This window comes from Apium graveolens, chromosome 9, assembly GCF_009905375.1.
Source record: "Apium graveolens cultivar Ventura chromosome 9, ASM990537v1, whole genome shotgun sequence".
Classification (NCBI taxonomy): domain Eukaryota; kingdom Viridiplantae; phylum Streptophyta; class Magnoliopsida; order Apiales; family Apiaceae; genus Apium; species Apium graveolens.
In genome coordinates, this window is record NC_133655.1 from 161108495 (window position 1) to 161131803 (window position 23309).

At 35.9% G+C, this 23309-nt stretch overlaps 2 protein-coding genes across 2 annotated transcripts; both read right to left on the minus strand.

Annotated features, from left to right (window-relative positions):
- Positions 1-17907: 17907 nt before the first annotated feature.
- Positions 17908-18318, minus strand: LOC141685703 (secreted RxLR effector protein 161-like). Its single transcript, XM_074490792.1, has one exon. It carries the CDS (start codon positions 18316-18318, stop codon positions 17908-17910), a length of 411 nt encoding a protein of 136 aa, XP_074346893.1.
- Positions 18319-21664: 3346 nt separating this feature from the next.
- On the minus strand, positions 21665-22417 carry LOC141685705 (uncharacterized). Its single transcript, XM_074490793.1, has one exon. It carries the CDS (start codon positions 22415-22417, stop codon positions 21665-21667), a length of 753 nt encoding a protein of 250 aa, XP_074346894.1.
- Between the last annotated feature and the right edge of the window lie 892 nt (positions 22418-23309).

The following is a 23309-nucleotide window of genomic DNA, read 5'->3' on the forward strand; positions in this document are numbered from 1 at the left end:
AATTCTATTATTATATCTGATGTATATTAAGAGTGCCCGATAGTTGTTGGAGATAGAAATTGTAAGGTTAACTTGCTTCCGATGAAGATGCATGACTTTGATATTATCTTGGGCATGGATTGGTTGAGTGAACATCGTGCCACAATTGATTGTCAAGGAAAAATGATGATCTTTGGGGAAGCAGATAAACCATAATTTGTATACCTAGGGTCTCAGCCGAAGGGGGAGGTTAAATTAATATATGCTCTAAAGGCGAGTAAATTGTTGTCTAAACGTTGTGATGGCTACCTTGCTTTCGTGAAGGATACATCGAAGGATGAACCTCAGATCGAGGATTATCTAGTTGTGAGAGAGTATGAAGATGATTTCCCTGATGAGCTACCAGGTTTGCCACCACATAGAGAGGTGGAGTTTACTATTGAACTTGTTCCAGGTGCTGAGCTTATTTCCAAGGCGTCTTACCGTATGGCACCACTTGAGTTGCAAGAATTGAAGGATCAGCTACAAGAGTTGTTGGATATGGGATTTATCAGGCCAAGTGTATCTCAGTGGGGCGCTCCTGTATTATTTGTGAAGAAGAAGGATGGTTCCATGAGATTGTGCATTGAATATAGAGAGTTGAATAAGGTTATTGTCAGAAACAGGTATCCTTTGCCATGCATTGATGACTTGTTTTATCAGTTACAAGGGGCGAAGTACTTTTCAAAGATAGATTTGGGATTAGGTTACCATCAATTACGAGTTAGGGATGATGAAGATATTCCAAAGACTGCATTTTGCACTTGTTATGGTCATTATGAGTTTCTCGTGTTGTCCTTTGGGTTGACAAATACACTAGTGGTATTTATGGATTTGATGAATCGGGTCTTTCATGATTATGTGGATAAATTTGTAGTGGTCTTCATCGATGATATCTTGATATACTCTAGGAGCAGAGAGGAGCATGAGCAACATTTACGTACTTTACTTGAAATTTTGAGGGAGAAGAGTTGTTTGCGAAATTTTCAAAGTGTGAATTCTGGTTGGAGGAGGTGGCGTTTTTGGGGCATATTGTATCTAGTAGAGGCATTGAATTGGATCCTGCGAAAGTCGAGGCTATTACTAATTGGCCAAGACCTAGCTACGTGACAGAGGATAGGAGTTTCTTGGGTTTAACAGGTTACTATAGGCGCTTTGTGGATGGTTTCTCTTCTATAGCTTTGTCATTGACTCAACTAATGAGGAAATGCGTTAAGTTCGAGTGGAACAATGATCGTGAGAAGAGCTTTCAGGAGTTAAAGAAGAGGTTGGTGTCTGCTCCAATACTCGTGTTGCCATCAGGGAGTGGAGGTTTTCAGGTTTATAGTGATGCTTCTAATAGAGGATTGGGGTGTGTTCTTACACAACATGGGAAAGTGATTTCTTACGCTTCTAGGTAGCTTAAACCCTATGAGGTGAACTATCCTACCCATGACTTGGAGTTAGCAGCAATGGTCTTTGTTTTGAAGATCTGGAGACACTATATTTATGGAGAGACTTGTGACATCTTTACTGATCACAAGAGTCACAAATATATCTTTACTCAAAAAGAGCTTAATATGAGGAAGCGAAGGTGGCTTGAACTTCTTAAGGATTATGATGCAAATATTCAGTACCAACCAGGGAAGGCGAATATAGTGGTAGACGCTCTTAGTAGGAAGAACTCGGGGAGTGTTGCATCTCTCATTACTCACCCGAATCTTATTTTAGATTTGGAGCGATTGGGTGGTGAGTTGTATGTTAGAGGGTCAGGAGGTAGCATTGTAAGTTTGAAAGTGGAACTAAATCGTGTTTCAAGGGTTAAGGAAGCTCAAGAGAATGATACAGATTTGGAAGCTATTAGATCTGAGGTGGGGGGTGGCAAGAAAAAACATTTTCGTGTTGATGATGAGGGCGTGATATGGTTGGGTAGTAAATTGTGTGTTCCCGCAGACTCGATGATTTGTGAGGAAATTTTGAAGGAGGCTCATAATTCTTCATTCTCTATTCATCCAGGTTCCACTAAGATGTATTGGGATTTGAAGAAGCACTTTTAATGGAGTGCAATGAAGGGAGACATAGTGGAATTTATGGGGAAATGTCTTACATTTCAACAAGTGAAGATAGACCATCAGAGGCCTAGTGGACTTTGTAGCAGTTAGATATTCCAGTTTGGAAGTGGGAAAATATTACTATGGATTTTGTGACTCATTTACCGAGAACCTTCAGGAAGAATAATGTCATATAAGTGGTGGTTGATAGACTTACTAAGTCTGCTCACTTTTTACCTATTAGAGAGACTACTCCTGTTCATGAGTTGGTATATATTTTTCCACGTGGTATTGTTAGACTTCATGGTGTGCCTGTGTCGATAGTTTCTGTTAGGTCCCAATATGTTTGTAGAAGGGGGGGTTGAATACAAACTATACCGTTTAATCGAATAAAATGCGGAATAAAAAAGGTGAAACAAAATTCAAGTTAAATAAAATTATTATTAAACTTGAAAGGTGTTACAACAACGGTATCGTTTATAAGGGATTAATCTCAAATCAATTATTACAAATCTAGAATAAATTCGACATGAACTTTTTCTATTTTTGCAATAAAAAGATCAAATGCTAAAAGCGATTTGAGATTAAGTTCTAGGGATTTCGATCTGCTAGATAGTTACACAAGAACAAGAAAAGTATTTCTAGTGGATTGGATTTAACAATAAATACTAGAAATAAATGATCTGTGTAGATTGCAATAATTTCTCTGCAGGTTCTCTTGTTCTGTGTTTTTCTGTTGAATATTCAATGCTATGTTCTGCTAAAAAATGATCTGCTTTCAGTTGTTTAAGTAAACAAAACAATCCAGTTGAATCAGCAAGACTTTCGGTAAGACAATCAAATGAACTGGCATGACAATCCATTTGAACTGGTAGGACTTTCGGTGAGACTATCCTTTTGAACTAGCAAGACAATCCCAATAGCTAGCAAGACAATCAGAATGAACTAGCAAGACTTTCGGAATGACTATCAATTGTCATACCGATTGTCATAGTAGTTCAAATCATATTGTCTTACTGAATTAATAATAGATTTTAATCTAATAAAAATTCTGAAAATCCTTAATATTAATTCTGAATTAATTAATCAATTAATTCAATTAATCAATAAATTAATCTTTGCAGATATAATTTATTTTCTTAATTAAATTATATGACTTAATTAATTAATAGAGAATTAATACTAATCTTGAGCAGCAACCATTCTTCTGAAAATCTTCTGAAAATCACTGTCAATTATGAATCAATTCCACCACTTCAGTGTTGACACTCGATGTATTGTCTGGTTCATGAGTGACTAACTTCCGTGACGTTTCTTCAAGCCTTGACCTTGATACTCTTGATTTTCTTCAGACTAAATCCTTGTAATTAATTGATACCCTGACGAGATCTCTGTCACTTGATTAAATCCACAATCTTGATTTATATCACTGAGGCTTGATCAATTTCTTGAGCTTCTTCCAGTGAATTAAGTCATCAAGTCTGTAGATGAACAATGTTACTTAATCCTTTGACGTATGTTACTCTATGAGATCTCTCTGACGATAGATCCACTATTTACTTATTACATTCTTATTTGAGTTGAGTTAAATCCTCGAATAAACAAATAGGCTATAACATATGCCTTTCAATCTCCCCCTATTTGCTTGTTAGACAATAACAACAAATACCTAGAGGATAACTCAACTAACAAATAAGAAAAAGATATAAACAGTAATGCAAAGTAAATAGCAGAAAAGTTCTAGATTATATTTAACATTTTCCAGATTCCAAAAGAAATTTACAAGTGAATACAAGATAGATGTTCCTCTAGCCTGAACATATAACTACATTAGTCTATCTTGATTCATAAAGCTCTAATCATATTACATTGAGTTTTGAGCTAATTGAATTCAGTTATCTTCTCTTCTGACTTCACCTTCTTTTAAATCTTGAAGCAACTCCTTATCAAAGACACGATCCTTTTCTGAAGTGAAGCTTGCTGGTCTGACTGGTTGAACTCCAACTGACTTCAGCTTATTCTTGAACTGATTGTACCTTTTAATATTCTTTTCACAATAAGCCTGAATCAAATCAGCAGCTTGAGTCTTCAACATGGATGAGTATCCAGCAGTTCTTAAATGATGTTCCATCCAGACCAGATGCTTAGCTGAGTAGTCTTTAAGAGATTGTGCATCTAGCTGACAGATTTGAAGACAATCAGACTTAAAGAATCTCACCTGATGAGGATTGTTGACCACTTGAGGACTAGCCCTGCTGGCAAACTCTTTAAGCCTTTCTCGAAGAACTTCATTCAATTCTGAGCTTCTTTTTACTTTGTTGAGAAGAAACCAAATCTCTGACAAAGAACGATTCTAAAACAGATGAAGTGACACCTTGAAAGATCCTTCGCTTTGATAATATACAAATATGCTCATTTCATTTAGAGATCTGTCAAAAGCAGCTGTGATCCTTGAGACTTCAGTCTTTATAGCATTCATGTACATGTCATTGTTAGGATTTGAGATTTCCAGCTTGTCAAGAAGATGTAGGAACTGCCTATCATTGTTAGTGCTCAGCTGAGGCATATCAAGTACTTTCCTAGCCTCATCCCATTTTTCACCAATCTTTAGCCTTACATCTCTTCTCCTTTCTTTGGCTTTAATGTCATGAAGACGTTGCTTTTCAAGAGTTTCTGTTCGTTCAATGCTTTTCCTCATGTCAATGATCTGGGATACCTTTTTGAGTTCAGCTTCTTTTCTTTTCAAGTCTGACTGCTGTTGCTGAAACTCTTTCTCAAAGATAGGATCCACTGTAGCTTCCTCTTCCCATTCTCCAAAATCACTTTCCTCTTCAGCTTCAAATAAACCATCTTTATCTTCCAAGACTGGTTCAGTGGGAATGTCAAAAATATCAAAGTCATCCTGTTCTCCACTGTAGTAGACATCATCAGCCTTTCCTTTATCTCCAACAGAGGTATCTTTTTCTTTTCCCTTTCCACTACTCCCTTTCTTCTCCCCCTTAGTTGAGGGATCCTCTACTGACTTTCCTTTAGAACCTCCATGTCCTCCATCACCTCCAGAGCCTGAGCCTCCACCAGAAGGCCCTTCAAAGTAAGTTCTTTGTTCTTCATTAGGGCAGTGAGAATTCTTGATCATGAAATCTAAGTGTTTCATCCCTTCATTGAGATGTTCCGTGCCCGTTTCTATCTTTAGAAATCTGGAGGAGTCCAGTGAATGATTCATTTTAACCAGGTCTTCAAGAGAAGTCATCTTGTATGTAGAGAGCAGAAGTTAGAAATGTCATCAGCTGATAAAGTTGGAGTTTCCTGAATGGAATTGAGCTTTGGTATGACAGTGGTCTTGAGATCTGAGATATCATTCCTGATGAGTGCCAGCTGATTGTTGACAGAGGTGGAAGAAGAAGACCGTTCAACCATTTGTGCTTTGAATGATTTAGCTTCAGCTTGGCTTTTAGCAAGTTCTTCTTTTAAAGCAACAATTTGAGCTAACAGGTTTTCAGTGTCTGTGTCTGTGTGTGCTCTCACCTGAATTTCACTCGTATTTGGTTCACTCACCTCACGTGCTTGTGTTTCTCTCAATATAATTGCTCGTGAGGAGTCTTCCTGTTGCTGTTCTTCTGTACCTGCAATTAAAATCACCATAGCCTCTTCAAGAGAGGTCAGTGGTGGTGCAATGGGAATTCACGAGTCCCGATCCTCAGTCAAACCTATCATTTCATGTGAAATAGATGTCTGAATTGCTTCAGGTATAGATTGACTGAGTTGCCCTCCACTTTCTCCAGATAAATCTGCGAGTGGAGAATCCCGTGAGGGAGCCAGAGGTGTTGGATCTGGGAGGGGAGAAAATGACTCTATTAAAGGTGGCTGAGAGTCAGATTTTCCCTCAGAAGCATGTAACTGCTCTTCTGCCGTAACTATGGCAGGCACTGTAACCGACTCTATGTGCACTCCTCGCTCTGTGTCCTGAGTAACATCTGTGGGTATGTATGGTTCCATTGTGAGTAATGGAATTGTGCTTGACTCAGTACAGGATGCCATGGCCCTATGGCGAATTTCAATAGATTCATCCTGTTGAGAGGATGTTTCTAGTAACTGTTCAGTGGCCATTTCAAAGTCCATGTCCTGTTGGGAGGACAAGGATGGGCTTTCAGATGCCTCAGTAAATGTTCTTCTTTTCTTCGGAGGAGGCAGAGCTGAGGGTTCATTCACATCCACCAATACACTACTTCCTATTAACCTTCTGGGTAACATTTTAGACAGTGGGGGAGATGTTGAGATAGGTTGTGACTCTGTGTTTGGCTCTATGACCTGGGATTGAAGCTGTGGTTCTACAACTTCATGGTCAGTTCTATCAACCACTGGGGGTCTTTCAACAGAAGTAGGAATGGAGTGAGAGTGAGGAATTACTACCTGTAATGGAAGAGCATCTGATGTTGGAGGAGCCTGGGTGGCTTGAACCACTGGAGGTTGAGCTTGCTGTTCATGACCGGGAAGATTGAAAATAGGTAAGGGAATATAAGTGGCCATGAAAGCAGATACAAGTACTGGAACTTGCATGAATTTGAAGGTTGTATCTTGGCGGGTGTAAATTTACTTACAGGAGGGGGTTCGGTTACTGCAGAGTTAGCAAAAAGGGCTTTGTGCTCAGGTGTGAGAAGATGATCTACTATAAGCATGAGAAAATGAGCATAGTAACACGAGACCCTACGATTTGTAGAATGATCACGTAAAGCAGTAGTGAGACGTCTCAAGAGAATGGGTAAAAGTAGTTTGCCAAAATTGATCCTTTGATTGAAAACAACCGCAAGACCAATATACTGCAGAGTGGAAGTGATGTTGTGAAAGTTGGATTTAGTACAGTTGGCAAACACTTTAGAAAGTGTATCGAAGAAAATGTCCCATTCAGACACCAAATTGGATTTTGAAAGTTTGGTTAAATTGATCACCCCCTGATAGTGAATAGCATGGAAAAAGTTTAAAATATCATTTCCAGAGGGCAAATTACAGAAATTGTCCATAGGAAAATTTAAAGCTCGATTGACGACTGTTTCATCAACCACATACTGTGTGTTTGCCACGGTGAATGAAAACGATTTAAAATCATCGGCCACAGTAGAGGTTGTGCAAATCAGTCTTAGCAGATCAATATTTAAAATCACATTTGATTTAATAGCAGAGCTAACAATCGAATGGTAATTTAAAAATCTAATCCACGGCTTAAATTTTTCTACATCACATTTATCTGGATTAAAATAACCAACAAGATTATGCGAAATAATTTGGAAATTGAGAGCCATTTAAAATAATAATAAGACACACACTTTCAGAATTTTAAGAATAATATTAAGAAAATTCGAATTAATTAAATTAATTTAATAATTCGAATTAAATTAATTATAATCGAAAAATTTAGACAGAAATGTATCTCGTTAAAATTCTTAACTCACAAACGCAGATTTGAAAAGCCAAAAGACACAAAACAGAAATTAAAATTAAAAATAAAAAAAACTGATTTTGGGGAAAAATCGAATTGAAGTAAAAGAAAAGAAAGAAAAAAAATGGGCAGCACTTTTGTAAGTATATACGTGTATGTATATATCACAGGAGTGAAGTTTTAGTATGCTGAGTAAAAAACTCGAGCAAGGAAGACAGACAATGGAGATGGATTTGATTAAGATCGAGTAGAGAGAGAGAGAAAAAAATGAGAGAATAAAGAAGAAAACTGTTGGAATTTTGAACAAACACTGAACTGACTGACTTAACAAAACAAAAAACTTATAAGTAGACAACTGGTATGACAATTCGGGATAGTCTTATCGATTGTCATACCGATAGTCATACCAGGCTAAAGAAATAAGAAATAAAAGAAATAAAAGTAATAAAAATAATAAACACTAAATATATATAACTGGTATGACAATCTGATAGTCATACCGATTGTCATACCAGTATAAAATAAAAGGAAAATATTTATATATAAGGTTTATAACTGGCAAGACAATTGATAGTCATACCGATTGTCGTGCCAGTATAAAACTATACTGATAAACAAAATAAAACACAATTAGACTGAAATGACTTTCAGCAAGACAATTTCAATTATCTTGCCGATTGTCATAGCAGCATTAAAATCAAAATAAACACACATAAATATATATATATATATATATATATATATATATGTACTGAAATGATTTTCAGCAAGACAATTTCAGTTGTCTTGCCGATTGTCATTTCAGTAGAGAGACAATTAAATATTTACAGAAAATATTAACAAATATGGAAAACTGAAATAAAGTCTTATATTAATAGTAAAAATTCAGAAAATATTTACAAAAACAAAGACAATATTTCAGAATTAATTATTTCATTCCAAAAATAGATTTCTGTTGAATTTTAGCAAGTAAAATTCATAGAAAAATATTTTTAGTGAAAATAAAATATTCTGAGATATTTAAAATTAACAAGTAGAGTAAATAAAACAGATAAGATAATATAAATTACATAGAATTAAGCAAGAAATATGATAAAATGATAAAATAAATTTGCAAATGAATTTTTCATTTATGAAAAATTCATTTGTAAATTCATTCAAGAACAGATCTCAGATATTAACTAGATTAATCACTAAAACTATTCAACATACCCAATTTACCAACTAATCTGGTAAATGTGGATTTATCAAGTGGTTTAGTGAAAATATCTGCTATTTGTTTTTCTGTTGGAACAAAAAATAGTTCAACAGTACCATTCATGACGTGCTCTCTAATAAAATGATACCTGATGTCGATGTGCTTTGTCCTCGAGTGCTGCACAGGGTTGTTGGTGATGGCTATTGCACTTGTATTGTCACATAAAATAGGAATTTTGTTCAATACAGATCCATAGTCTCGTAGCTGGTTCCTAATCCACAAGATCTAAGCACAGCAGCTTCCAGCAGCAATATATTCAGCCTCGGCCGTTGAGTTGGAAACTGTTTACTATTTCTTGCTGTACCATGAGACTAGCCTGCTACCTAGGAATTGACAACTCCCTAAGGTGCTTTTCCTATCAACAACACTTCCTGCGTAATCTGAATCTGTATATTCAACAAGGTTAAAACCAGATTCTTTAGGGTACCAAATACCTAGATTTGGTGTTCCCTTAAGATATCTTAAGATTCGTTTAACATCAACGAGATGAATATCTCTAGGATCCGCTTGGAACCTTGCACATAAGCATGTAGCATACATAATATCTGGTCTACTTGCAGTAAGATAGAGTAATGAGCCAATCATACCTCTGTAGCTTGTGACATCTACCTTAATAGAGTTTTCACATGGTCCAAGCTTGACAGCTGTAGTTGACGGAGTCCTTGCTGATGTAGAATCCTCTAGATTGTACTTTTTGAGGAGTTCCTTGAGATACTTGGATTGACAAATAAAAGTTCCATCTAACCTTTGATTTACTTGTAATCCAAGAAAGAACTTCAGCTCTCCCATCATGCTCATTTCAAATTTGCTGTGCATTAACTTAGCAAATCTCTTACAGAGATTATCATTAGTAGACCCAAATATTATATCATCCACATAGACTTGGACTAATATAGTATCATTCTTATGCTTTTTAGAAAAGAGAGTTTTGTCTATGACACCTCTAATAAAGCTATTTTCAATAAGAAATTCAGAGAGAGTGTCATACCATTTTCTCGGAGACTATTTGAGTCCATAGATAGCCTTGAAAAGAAAGAAGACAAAATCCAAATGATCTGGATCTTCAAAACCAGGAGGTTGCTCTACATATACCTCTTCATCCAGCTTTCCATTCAGAAAGGCACTCTTGACATCCATTTGATAAACTTTAAAGTTAGAGAATGCTGCAAATGCCAAACATATCCTGATGGCCTCTAGTCTAGCCACTGGAGCATAGGTTTCATCATAATCAATGCCTTCAGCTTGAGAATACCCTTTAGCTACAAGTCTTGCTTTGTTTCTTGTAACCACACCATCTTCATCTAGTTTATTCCTGAATACCCACCGAGTACCAACAGCTCTCTTGTGTGTCGGTCTAGGTACCAGTTTCCAGACTTGTTGACTTTCAAACTGATTGAGTTCATCTTGCATAGCAATCACCCAATCTGGATCAGTCAGTGCTTCCTCAATCTTCTTAGGTTCCATCTCAGAAAGAAATCCTGAGAACAGACACTCATTTTGAGTAGCACGTCTAGTTCTGACTCCAACATCTGGATCACCAATAATCAACTTAAAAGGATGAGCTTTATTTCAGAAAGTCTATCTTGGAAGATTTGATCTTGATGATTCGCCTTGAAATTCATTGGGATGTTGTGTCCTACTAGATGATCCGTCAGCATCTCCCCCTGAGTTGTTGCCATGTTGACTTGAAGATTCTCCGTCAATAGCAGTGGTATCTCCATTGTTGCCAAAGTTTCCATCACTATTACCTTGAGTATCATCATGATTAACAGGTTCTTCACCAGCAACAACCTCAGGTTCTTGACCATGTTCTGATTCTGAATCTGACATATCATCAAACTTCAGTTTCTCAGAAGGATCTTCAGTTTGGATACTAGGGAGTTTAGTGTCATCAAATGTAACATTGACACTTTCAGTTACTTTGTGTTGATCAATGATATACACTCTGTATGATCTTCTTCCATATCCAACAAAAATACCCTCATATGCCTTTGCCTCGAATTTACCACGACGATCATCTCCATCCTTGAGCACGAAGCATCTGGCACCAAATACATGAAAGTATTTGATAGAAGGTTTCTGTTCATTCAAAATCTCATAAGGAGTTTTCATGAAGTCTTTGTTGATTAGATTTCAATTCTGAGTATAACATGCAGTATTGACAGCTTCAGCCCAAAAGTACATTAGAAGACCTGATTCACTTAACATCGTTCTTGCAGCTTCAATCAATGTACGATTCTTCCTTTCTACCACTCCATTTTGCTGAGGGGTTCTAGGAGCTAAAAATTGTCTAGTAATCCCTTTTTCTGTACAGAATCGATTGAGAAGTGAATTCTTGAATTCTGTTCCATTATCTGACCTTATTGCTCTAACAGGGACATTAGAATCTAACTCAATCATCTTGATATGATCAATCACAACTTGTGGTGTTTCATCCTTAGAGTGAAGAATTAAAACCCACGTATACTTGGAATAATCATCAACTATCACAAGACAGTAACACTTCTTTGACATCGAAAGGACATTAACTGGTCCAAATAAATCCATGTGCAATAATTGCAGAACACCAGTTATGGAAGATGTGTCAGTGCCTCCGTGACTTGCTTTCTTTGACTTTCCTTTCTGGCAAGCCTCACATAGTCCTTCTGGGGAGAATTCCAGCTGAGGCAGACCTCTGACCAATTCTCTTTTGACAAGAGAATTCATTGTTTTGAAATTGAGATGAGAAAGTCTCTTGTGCCATAGCCAACTCTCATCTGACGATACCTTTGCATAGAAACAATTGACTTCAGGATTGCTTCTAGAGTTCATGTCAGCTACGAATAGATTTCCTTTCCGGATTCCCATCAAGGAGGGTTTTTCACTTTTCTTGTGCAGAATCTGACACTTCAGCTTGTCGAATAAAACATTGTAGCCGTTGTCACAGAACTGACTAATGCTAAGCAGATTGTGTTCAAATCCTTGCACAATATACACATTTTCAATGATAACATTTCCAGCTAGCAAACAGCCATATCCCTCCGTTAAACCTTTGCTGTTATCTCCAAAGGTAACCACTGGGCCAGCTTTCTCAACCACATTTGATAGCAGGGCTCTATCTCCGGTCATATGTTTTGACGATCCGCTGTCAAGAATCCACGCTACCGGTTGTACCTGTTTAATGACCTGCAATACAAATGGATTAGACCTTCTTCGGAACCCAAGCTCGGCTGGGTCCGGCATATTTGTAAAATTGGCCTTTATCAGGAAAAACAACATTCTTAATTTTAATATTCTCAACTTTCTCAATGACTGGACATTTGACCTTATGAACAGCCTTGACAAATTTCTGTTTAGGCTTAGGCACAAATGTCTTCTTTCTAGCTTTAGGAGGACTAACAGTCTTAGACCTATCATGCTTTCTATTATTCACATGCTGATGAGGAGTAGTCTTATCATTAAAAACATGCTTACCATTAAAATAAGCATACATCAGATTAAAAGCACAAGACATACAATCAGGAACAACACATGCTTTATGAGAGGGATTAACAATAGGCAACTTATGCATGGTAGACATGGCATTTGTGTTATCCAACTCATGTGTGTCTGAGTTAGTCTCAGTTGCTTTCACAACCTTGACTGGAACTTTTGACACACTTGACTTGGAGACAGCTTTCTCATTAGCATTATCTTCAGCACGAATTTCTTCTTGAATAATAAATGAGGTCTCATCAAATGGTTCAGCAATTGATTCTTTATAGAGGGGTCCATCAACACCCTTAAGCATATGTGGTACTTCCCTGCCTTTAGCACAGACATGAGGAGGGGAGTTTATGCCTAATTTTCCAATAGCAGCATTGTAATCATAACCTATTCCAGATGTTTGATTAACGCTTGCTTATTTTAAAACTCTTTGGACTTCAAACAAGAATTAAAGTAAGCTTTAACCTTAGCCTCAAGACCGGTGATCTTGTCTTTGAGAATAGTTTCAAGTTGTCTATAACAGTCAACTCTATTCTCTAGAAAAGATACTTGTTCTTTTAATTTATCTTGATTAATGTGCACAAGTCTTAATTCATTGACCTCTTTCTCAAGGTCTTTGATTTGTTGATTTAACAATTCATTATCACGACGAGCACAATCTAAGGAACCTCCTAGATGATAAACTAATTCAGCATCAGTAAATTTTACCTCTTTTCTTGATGATGAGGTATTTGTATCACTAGCCATGAGAGCAAGATTCCCAACTTCTTCATCTTCACTGTCAGTATCATCCCAGCTTCTTCCCTTTGCCAGGTAAGCCCTTTCAGATTTACTCTTCTGATTAGAATCATAAGAGTTCTTCCTAAATTGTTTTGGCTTCCTGCATTCTATGGCAAAGTGTCCCAACTCATTACAGTTGAAGCATCGAATGGTGCTTCGATCAACCATCCCTGTCTTGTACCCACCACTGCTGGTGTTAGAGGATGAAGATCCACCTTTCTGGAATCTGTTGTAGTTGGACTTGTACTTGAACTTGGGATTCCTTTTGAATCTGACATTTGAAAATCTCTTGACAATCAGGGCCATTGACTCATCCTCCAATTGCTCCAGTTCTTCCAAGGAATAAAAATCATCTCCTGATTCATTTGTAGTAGGAGGATCAAATTCTGCTACTATCACATTTTCTTCAACCTTGGAAGACTGTACCATTCTTCTGACTGTTGAGATTGTTGATGTTGTTGATCTTCAGCTACTAGAGCAGTAGACGTGCTGACCACTCTTCCTTTCCCGTAAACTTCCTTCTGCTGAATCTGCTCCAACTCATAAGTCTTTAACACACCATAGAGCCTTTCCAAAGAAATCTCACTCAGATCTCTTGCTTCTCTTATGGCAGTGATTCTATGTTTGAGATGAGTTGGCAGTGTTAAAAGGAACTTTTTGTTGACCTCCCTGATGGAATAGTATTTACCATTAATGTTCAGGTTGTTGATCAATGCATTGTACCTCTCAAACACTTCAGTGATTCCTTCTCCTGGATTGGATTTAAAGTATTCATACTCAGAGGTTAGGATTTCTAACTTGTTCTCCCTAACTTCCTCTGTGCCTTCATTAATAACCTCAATAGTTTCCCAGATATGTTTGGAATCTTTACAATTCATCACATGTCTATTCATCAAGGGATCAAGGGAATCTACTAAAATTAATTGAAGGCTAGCATCCAGGGAGGCTTCTTCTTTTTCAGCCGGAGAAAAATCCTCAGGATTCTTTACATAAGTTCTAGCTTTGGTGATCACCACATCATTTTCTATTACCTCTGGTTCAATAACCATTGGAATTTTTGGACCCTTCTTTAACACTTCCAGATATTTGGGATTAGCAACTTGTAAAAACAATAGCATCTTCTTCTTCCACATGATATAATTTTCTTTATCAAATAGTGGAATTTTAACGGTTCCAACTTTTTGTGAAGTCATTATGAATTTTTGAATAAATAAAAATTCAAGGAGTGAAAGAAACACAAAAGTCTAGGATCTTGATTTGTTCGTTAATCAGAAGGCTCTGATACCAATTGTTAGGTCCCAATATGTTTGTAGAAGGGGGGGTTGAATACAAACTATACCGTTTAATCGAATAAAATGCGGAATAAAAAAGGTGAAACAAAATTAAAGTTAAATAAAATTATTATTAAACTTGAAAGGTGTAACAACAACGGTATCGTTTACAAGGGATTAATCTCAAATCAATTATTACAAATCTAGAATAAATTCGACATGAACTTTTTCTATTTTTGTAATAAAAAGATCAAATGCTAAAAGCGATTTGAGATTAAGTTCTAGGGATTTCGATTCGCTAGATAGTTACACAAGAACAAGAAAAGTATTTCTAGTGGATTGGATTTAACAATAAATACTAGAAATAAATGATCTGTGTAGATTGCAATAATTTCTCTGCAGGTTCTCTTGTTCTGTGTTTTTCAGTTGAATATTCAATGCTGTGTTCTGCTGAAAAATGATCTGCTTTCAGTTGTTTAAGTAAACAAAACAATCCAGTTGAATCAGCAAGACTTTCGGCAAGATAATCAAATGAACTGGCATGACAATCCATTTGAACTGGTAGGACTTTCGGTGAGACTATCCTTTTGAACTAGCAAGACAATCCCAATAGCTAGCAAGACAATCAGAATGAACTAGCAAGACTTTCGGTATGACTATCAATTGTCATACCGATTGTCATAGTAGTTCAAATCATATTGTCTTACTGAATTAATAATAGATTTTAATCTAATAAAAATTCTGAAAATCCTTAATATTAATTCTGAATTAATTAATCAATTAATTCAATTAATCAATAAATTAATCTTTGCAGATATAATTTATTTTCTTAATTAAATTATATGACTTAATTAATTAATAGAGAATTAATACTAATCTTGAGCAGCAACCATTCTTCTGAAATTCTTCTGAAAATCACTGTCAATTATGAATCAATTCCACCACTTCAATGTTGACACTCGATGTACTGTCTAGTTCATGAGTGACTAACTTCCGTGACGTTTCTTCAAGCCTTGACCTTGATACTCTTGATTTTCTTCAGACTAAATCCTTGTAATTAATTGATACCCTGACGAGATATCTGTCACTTGATTAAATCCACAATCTTGATTTATATCACTGAGGCTTGATCAATTTCTTGAGCTTCTTCCAGTGAATTAAGTCATCAAGTCTGTAGATGAACAATGTTACTTAATCCTTTGACGTATGTTACTCTGTGAGATCTCTCTGACGATAGATCCACTATTTACTTATTACATTCTTATTTGAGTTGAATTAAATCCTCGAATAAACAAATAGGCTATAACATATGCCTTTCAGTTTCTGATAGGCATATGAGATTTACATCGCATTTTTGGAAGGGTTTCTAACAAGCTTGGGGTACAATGCTTAATTTTAGTACATCTAATCATCCACAGACCGATGGATAATCGGAGAGGATGATTCAGACATTGGAAGATATGTTGAGGGCTTGTACTTTGGAGTGGACAGGTGATTGGGATAAATATTTATATCTTGTAGAGTTTGCATACAATAATAGCTGGAACGCGAGTATTGGTATGCCACCATTTGAGGCTTTATATGGTAGGAGGTGTAGGGCACCATCGCATTGGGATGAGGTTAGAGAGAGAGTCATTGAAGGATCAGAGCTGGTTAGAATCACTAATGAGAAGGTGGAGAAAGTTAAAGAAAGTTTGAAGGAAGCTCGATCTCGTCAAAAGAGTTATGCGGATCAACATTGGAAATTTGGTGGATTTAAGCCAGGTGATCATGTGTTCTTGAAGGTGTCGCCTTGTAAGGGTGTTAAGCGTTTTGGTATGAAGGGAAAGCTTAGTCCGAGATATGTTGGATCTTTTGATGTTATGGAGAAAGTTGGAGAAGTATCTTATAGAGTTGCATTGCCCCCACAACTATCTCATGTGTATAATGTGTTTCATGTGTCTGTTTTGAGGGGCTATAAATATCATCCATTACACATAGTTTAGTATCCATTGCATAAGATTAGCGAGGATCTTTCTTGTGAGGAAGAAGCTGAGGTTATCTTAGCTCTAGAGCAGCGAGTTTTGAGGAAGAACACCATTCCGTTTGTGAAAGTTTTGTGGAAAAATCATTCTGAAAGAGAAGCTACTTGGGAATTAGAAGAATCTATTCGTGATAAATATCCGCATTTATTCGATTCAGGTGAGAGTATTAGTTTCGTTTGCTTCTGGGGACAGAATCCTTTTTAAGGGGGTATACATGTAATATAAGTTAATTTTAGATAATAATAATAATAATAATAATTATAATAATAATAATATTTGAATGAGGAGTAAAGTTCTATGGAGTCCACCTTTTAATTGGAGTCCTCGGAGTCCATATATGTTATACAAGTAAAATATACCTTAAAATATTGCAAAATATATTATTTTTCGACAAACATCACTATTCTATTAAAAATCTTGTAGATTGCATACATTTTACAAGCAGAACATTGTAAAAATATATTATTCTACAAAACATGTTTAGTTTGCAGAACATAAATGTTCATGTTGCTGAACGTATTGCAGAATATACATATTGTACTGTAAATATATGAGATTTGCATGATTTTGTTGAAGTTATGCTATTTGTGTAACATGTTTTGCAAAATAACACGTTTTACAAGATATTTTATTTGCAGAACGTAAATGGACTCCGAGGACTCCGACAAAAAGGTGGACTCCATAGAACTCAGCCCTTTGAATGAGAGATCAAATTATAAAAAGAAAAGGACTACTTTTAAATATTTAGTTATCTATTAAAATTCTAGTTCTAATATTAATAATATACTTTGGGCGATATATATATAACACACCGGTCATTATTGAAGTACACGAGTCTAATAATTAAATCCTAAAAAGAGAGGCTGGAGGAAGAGAAATAGAGGAGAGGAAACAGAGGCACCTGCATATAATATAGCTTGTTGGGTCGCTCTTTTTCTATCTAATATCAATAAGATCAGGTATCACTAATTAGAATTGTGTAATTAATTAAGCAGTACCATGTTGGTTGTGTAGATTTTAGTTTGTGCAAGCTAGTATTATGATTCATATGATTAATTGATATGTTAGTGAGGAGGATATGTGATTTCCATGACCATGCATAACATCATGTATCATATTATAATAATAATGTTATATAATATAAAAGTAGAGAGAGTAAGAAAGAACTTAAGATTTCATGTTTTTTGATATCACAAGATAATGTAAATGGAATCCTTTTATAGGCTTCTAAAGCATAGGTTACTTGAGAAGTGAAAAGCCAAGAGTTTGTGTCAATTAATGGGGTAAAGGTGAAAGGTCAAAGGACATCTAGAAAGTTAAGAGTCATACAATAATATCATAACACCCCCCTTGGATGACTCATACAACTACATGCCTCATTAAAACCTTACTAGGAAAAATCCTGTGGGAAAAACCCTTGTGAAGGAAAAAGAGTACATGTGTTGCTCGTATAATAACGAGTGTATTATATCTCCCCCTCATTTTGGCATGACTATGAATATCAACATAGATCTCGAAGTTTGCGCATTCCAATTTTGTGCACCAACTTCTCGAACGAAGATGTAGGAAGTGATTTTGTAAACAAATATACTGGATTTTCACATGAATGAATCTGAAAAACATCAGTTTAGCCCCTTTGCTGAAGTTCATGGGTGAAGAAGAATTTTGGATCAATGTGCTTTGTCCGATCTCCTTTAATGTATCCTTCACGAGTCTGAATGATGAAAGCTTCATTGTCTGCATACAAAGTGGTAGGAATTCTTTTGTTGACTGAAAGACCACATGAATCTCGAATATGGTGGACAAGAGACCTCAGCCATACACAGTCATGACTTGCTTCATGAAGGGCCAATAATTCAGCATGATTTGAAGAAGTTGCTGCAAGAGTCTGTTTTGTGGAGCACCAAGATATTGTAGTCTCGCCATATGTGAATATATAACCTGCTTGTGATCTTCCTTTGTGTGGATCAGACCGATATCCTGCATCTGCATAACCAACTAATTCCAATTTTGAGTCTTTAGAGTAAAATAAACCCATATCTATTGTTCCTCGAAGATATCTAAATATTTATTTCACACCAGTCCAATGTCTTCGAGTTGGAGCAGAACTATGTCTTGCCAAAAGGTTAACAAAAAATGCAATATCAGGACGTGTACAATTGGAAAGATACATTAGTGCACCAATGGAACTAAGATATGGTACTTCTGGACCAAGAAGTTCTTCTCCCTTTTCTCTTGGACGGAATGGATCCTTATTCTTTTCTAGTGAACGTACAACCATAGGTGTACTCACATGATATGCTTTATCCATAATAAACCGTTTAAGAATCTTTTCAATATATGAAGACTGGTGGATAAAGATTCCTTTAGATAAATGTTCAACTTGAAAACCAAGGCAGAGTTTTGTTTTACCCAAATCCTTCATTTCAAACTTTCTTTTCAAATATCCAATCGTCTCATGGAGTTCATCTGGAGTTCCAATGATGTTTAAATCATCAACATAGACAGCAATGATAGTAAACCCTAATTTTGTCCTTTTAATAAAAACACATGGACATATTACATTATTAGTATATCCATCTTTCAAAAGATATTCACTGAGACGATTGTACCACATACGACCCGATTGTTTCAATCCGTATAATGATCTTTATAATTTAATTGAGTAAATCTCTCGGGGTCTTGAACTATATGCCTCAGGCATTTTTAATCCATCAGGGATCTTCATGTAAATGTCACTATCGAGTGACCCATACAAGTAGGCAGTCACAACATCCATTAAATTCATTCGGAGCCCTTCTAGAATTGATAAACTTATTAAAAATCTGAATGTTGTTGCATCCATTACCGGGGAATAAGTTTCTTCATAATCGATTCCCGGTCTTTATGAGAAGCATTGAGCAACAAGGCGTGCCTTGTATCTCACAATTTCATTTTTCTCATTTCTTTTACGCACAAATACCCATCTATATCCAACGGGTTTTACACCTGCAGGTGTTTGGATAATAGGTCCAAAAACTTGGCATTTTTTAAGTGATTTCAATTCTGCTTCAATAGCTTCTTTCCACTTTGGCCAGTCATTTCTTCTTTTACATTCATAGATCGATCTAGGCTCATGATCCTCGATTTCCTCAGAAATGTCAAGTGCTGCTGCATATGCAAATATATCATCCATGACAATTTCTTTTCCGTTCCACCTCTTTCCTAAAATGATATAATTTATCGAGATCTCTTCATTCTCAATAATTTCAGGTGTTTGATCATCCTTGGAAGACGTCTCTTCAGTGATCAAATTTATGATGTCATTTGATGTTCCAACTTTCTTATCAAGTTTCCTTATTTTTCTTGGAGTTTTATTCTTGGATCCAATAGGTCTGCCACGCTTCTGGCGTGCTTTAGACTCATTAGCTAGCATGATTTTATTATCTTCTTCAGGAAATTTAATCTTACAAGGAACATTAACAGCTGGTATATGTGACTTTGTCACATTCTTGACATCAGTAAATGCATCAGGCAATCTATTTACGACTTCTTGTAGGTGGATAATCTTCTGAACTTCAAGTTCACATTGATTTGTTCGAAGATCATAATGAGACAGGGATACTGCATTCCACAAAATTTCTTGCTTTTCTCTTTCAAAAACCGTCTCATCAAATTGACAATTGACAAATCTTGCCGTGAATAAATCACCAGTCTTGGGCTCCAAATATTTAATAATCGAGGGAGAATCAAATCCAATATATACCCCTAATCTTCTTTGGGGTCCCATTTTTGTTCTTTGGGGAGGGGATATTGGAACATAAACTGTACACCCAAAAATTTTCAAGTGAGAGATATTTGGTTCTTGACCATTTACCAGTTGCATTGGGGAATATTTATGATAAGAAGACGGTCTTAACTGGACTAAAGAAGCAGCATGTAATATTGCATGTCCCCAGGCGGTAGTTGGTAAATTTGTTCTCATAAGTAATGGTCTCGCAATTAGTTGTATCCTTTTAATGAAAGACTCAACAAGACCATTTTGAGTGTGTGTGTGGGCAACATAATGCTCCACTTCAATCCCAATAGACATACAATAATCTTTAAAATAGTGGGATGTAAATTTCCCTGCATTATCCAATCTAATTTTCTTTATATTATAATCAGGAAATTGTGCTCGTAATCAAATTATTTGAGCAAAGAATCATGCAAAAGCCACATTATGAGTGGACAATAAACTAACGTGTGACCATCTTGTTGATGCATCAATGAGTACCATAAAGTACAGCCCACTAGATGGGGTAATTGGTCCACATATATCTCCTTGAATTCACTCAAAAAATTTTGGGCATTCAATAGAAACTTTCACAGGAGATGGTTTTGTTATCAATTTTCCTTAAATACAAGCAACACATGAAAAATCTTTGGACAATGGAACAATTTTGTTTTTGAGTTGATGTCCATTTGAATTTTCAATAATTCTTCGCATCATTGTTGAACCCGGATGGCCTAAACGATCATGCCATATTATAAAATTAGTCGGGTCTGATAGTTTCTTGTTAATCACCATATATGACTCAACTGGATTTATAAAGGTGTAATACAATCCAGATTTATATGAGGGGATCTTTTCCATTAACTTCTTCACCCCTGAAATAACTGATGTAATATATAAAAATTCTTCATCATTTTCATTTGTTGTTTCAATGTGATAACCATTTTTACGTATATCTTTAAACTTAAAAGATTTCTTTTTGATCTGGAAGAAAACATTGCATCATCGATAGTTAATTGTGTACCATTAGGTAACACTGTGTTTGCTCTTCCGGAGCCCTCAAAAAGATTTGATGCACCAGTTATGGTGTTAACATTAGCTTTAGCTAGTATTAGATGCAAAAAATATTTTCGATTTTTCAATATTGTGTGTGTTTTTGCACTATCCGCTAAACAAAGTGATTCGTCATCTTTTATAGCACATGAAGTGAGGCTGCTGGCCATATTTCTTCACAAAAATAATATAAAAATTAGGAATGCAATATCTCAAACATTTCATTGATGATAAGATAAGAAACATATAATGATAATAAAAGTTCAAATATAACGCTTAGAGTTCAAATAAATACATAAAAACTTAACAAGACAAGGCCTTAATATTCTAATTATTATTAGTGTTATCATCACCAAGTTTGACCATCTCCACATTTCCATCTCCAAAAAATCAGCCACTTCCATATGAGTGGAGTTGAATGTATCAATTTGATTTCCTCCTCCAAGGTGTGCTTCAAGATGGGCAATGCCCAAAGGATCACTTTGTTCAGTAAAATTAGTCTCCACACCTTTCAAAGAAGCTTGATAAAGATCAACAAGGTGTTTGGAGGTACGACATGTACGACTCCAATGGCCTTTCATCCCACAACGATGACAAGTGCTTTCAACCTTTTTTTATCCATTGTACTTCTTTTGGACTTTTCCTCATTTTTTGACCACTTCTGGTGGTGAGTTTTCTTAAAATTTGAGAATATTTGGTGATCATGACCTCGACAACGTCCAAAACCACGTCCACATCCACGGGCACACCCACGTCCAAAACCATATCCACGCCCACGTCCACGCCCAAATTGATTATTTCGTCCAAATTCATTACTAGTCACAACATTCACTTCAGGGAATGGTGTCGAACCAGTTGGACGAGCTTGATGATTTTTCATCAAAAGTTCATTATTTTGCTCAGCAAGAAGTAATACAGATATAAGCTCAGAATATTTTGTGAATCCTCGTTCACGATATTGCTGCTGCAGGAGCATATTATTGGCATGGAAAGTGGAGTAGGTCTTTTCCAACATATCATTATCAGATATATTTTCACCACATAATTTCAACTGAGAAGTAATCTTAAACATTGCAGAGTTATACTCGCTTACACTTTTAAAATCTTGCAACCTCAAGTGTAGCCAATCATAGCGAGCCTTATGAAGTATGATAGTTTTCTGGTGATCATATCTTTCTTTCAGATTTTTCCAAAGGGTTGTTGGATCTTTAATAACCAAATATTCTGTTTTCAATCCTTCATCAAGATGATGGCGGAGAAATATCATGGCCTTTGCTTTATCTTGCTCGGAGGCCTTATTTCCTTCCTTTATTGTGTCACCGAGGCCCATAGCATTAAGGTGGATTTCCGCATCCAAAATCCATGTCAATTTTTTCCGGTAACATCAAGTGCGGTAAACTCGAGTTTTGTAAGATTCGACATTATCACTAATAAATAATAAAAATTCTATTAATTATCCAATAAACATGTATAAGTCTAGAAAATTAGCAAATATACCTTGCACATAATACGATCAAAGAAAACAAGCAATCCTCACTCAAATATTAATATATAATATACTTATTTATACAAAACATGTTTATATAGTTTTAGCAATTGGCTTCCAGTTCAGGCCCTGAGCATAAGCCTCAGGCCCTAAACAAACCAAAACTTTTCAGCACCTCAGGACCTGAACACTTAGTCTCAGGCCCTGAATATTGCAGAAACATTTTCAGCATACCATCAGGTCCTGAGCTTCCAACTTCATGCCCTGAACATTGCAGAAATGTTTTCAGCATACCATCAGGTCCTGAGCTTCTAACCTCAGGCCCTAAACATTGCAGAAACTTATTTCAGCACATCGTCAGGTCCTGAATCTCTAGCCTCAGGTCCTGAACAGTGCATAAATTTCACACTATGCTTCTCAGCTAAAATCGAAACAACTCTTATACAAATAAGCATTCTTGCTCTTATTTCTACATGGATTTTACTAAGAAAATGTCTTAGATCCAAATATGAAAGTTTATGTCCTTATAGCAAGGAACAACCTCCACTTGTTATTAACCGGAAATTACATCAAGAAGACATATTACATGTGTCCTCAAATTTCCATGATGACTTTAAAACTCATGAGTAACAAGGCTATAATATATCTATTCTCCCCCCTTTTTTAAGAAATCAAAGTAATTAAGAGTACTAAATTATGTTATCATTAAGAATATAGAAGGATACTGCTTTTAAAA

What these genes read in the sequence shown, in the direction of transcription:
- LOC141685703 (XM_074490792.1), bottom strand. Translation starts at nt 18,318, where the DNA reads ATGGGTTTATTTTACTCTAAAGACTCAAAATTGGAATTAGTTGGTTAT.
- LOC141685705 (XM_074490793.1), bottom strand. Translation starts at nt 22,417, where the DNA reads ATGGGCCTCGGTGACACAATAAAGGAAGGAAATAAGGCCTCCGAGCAA.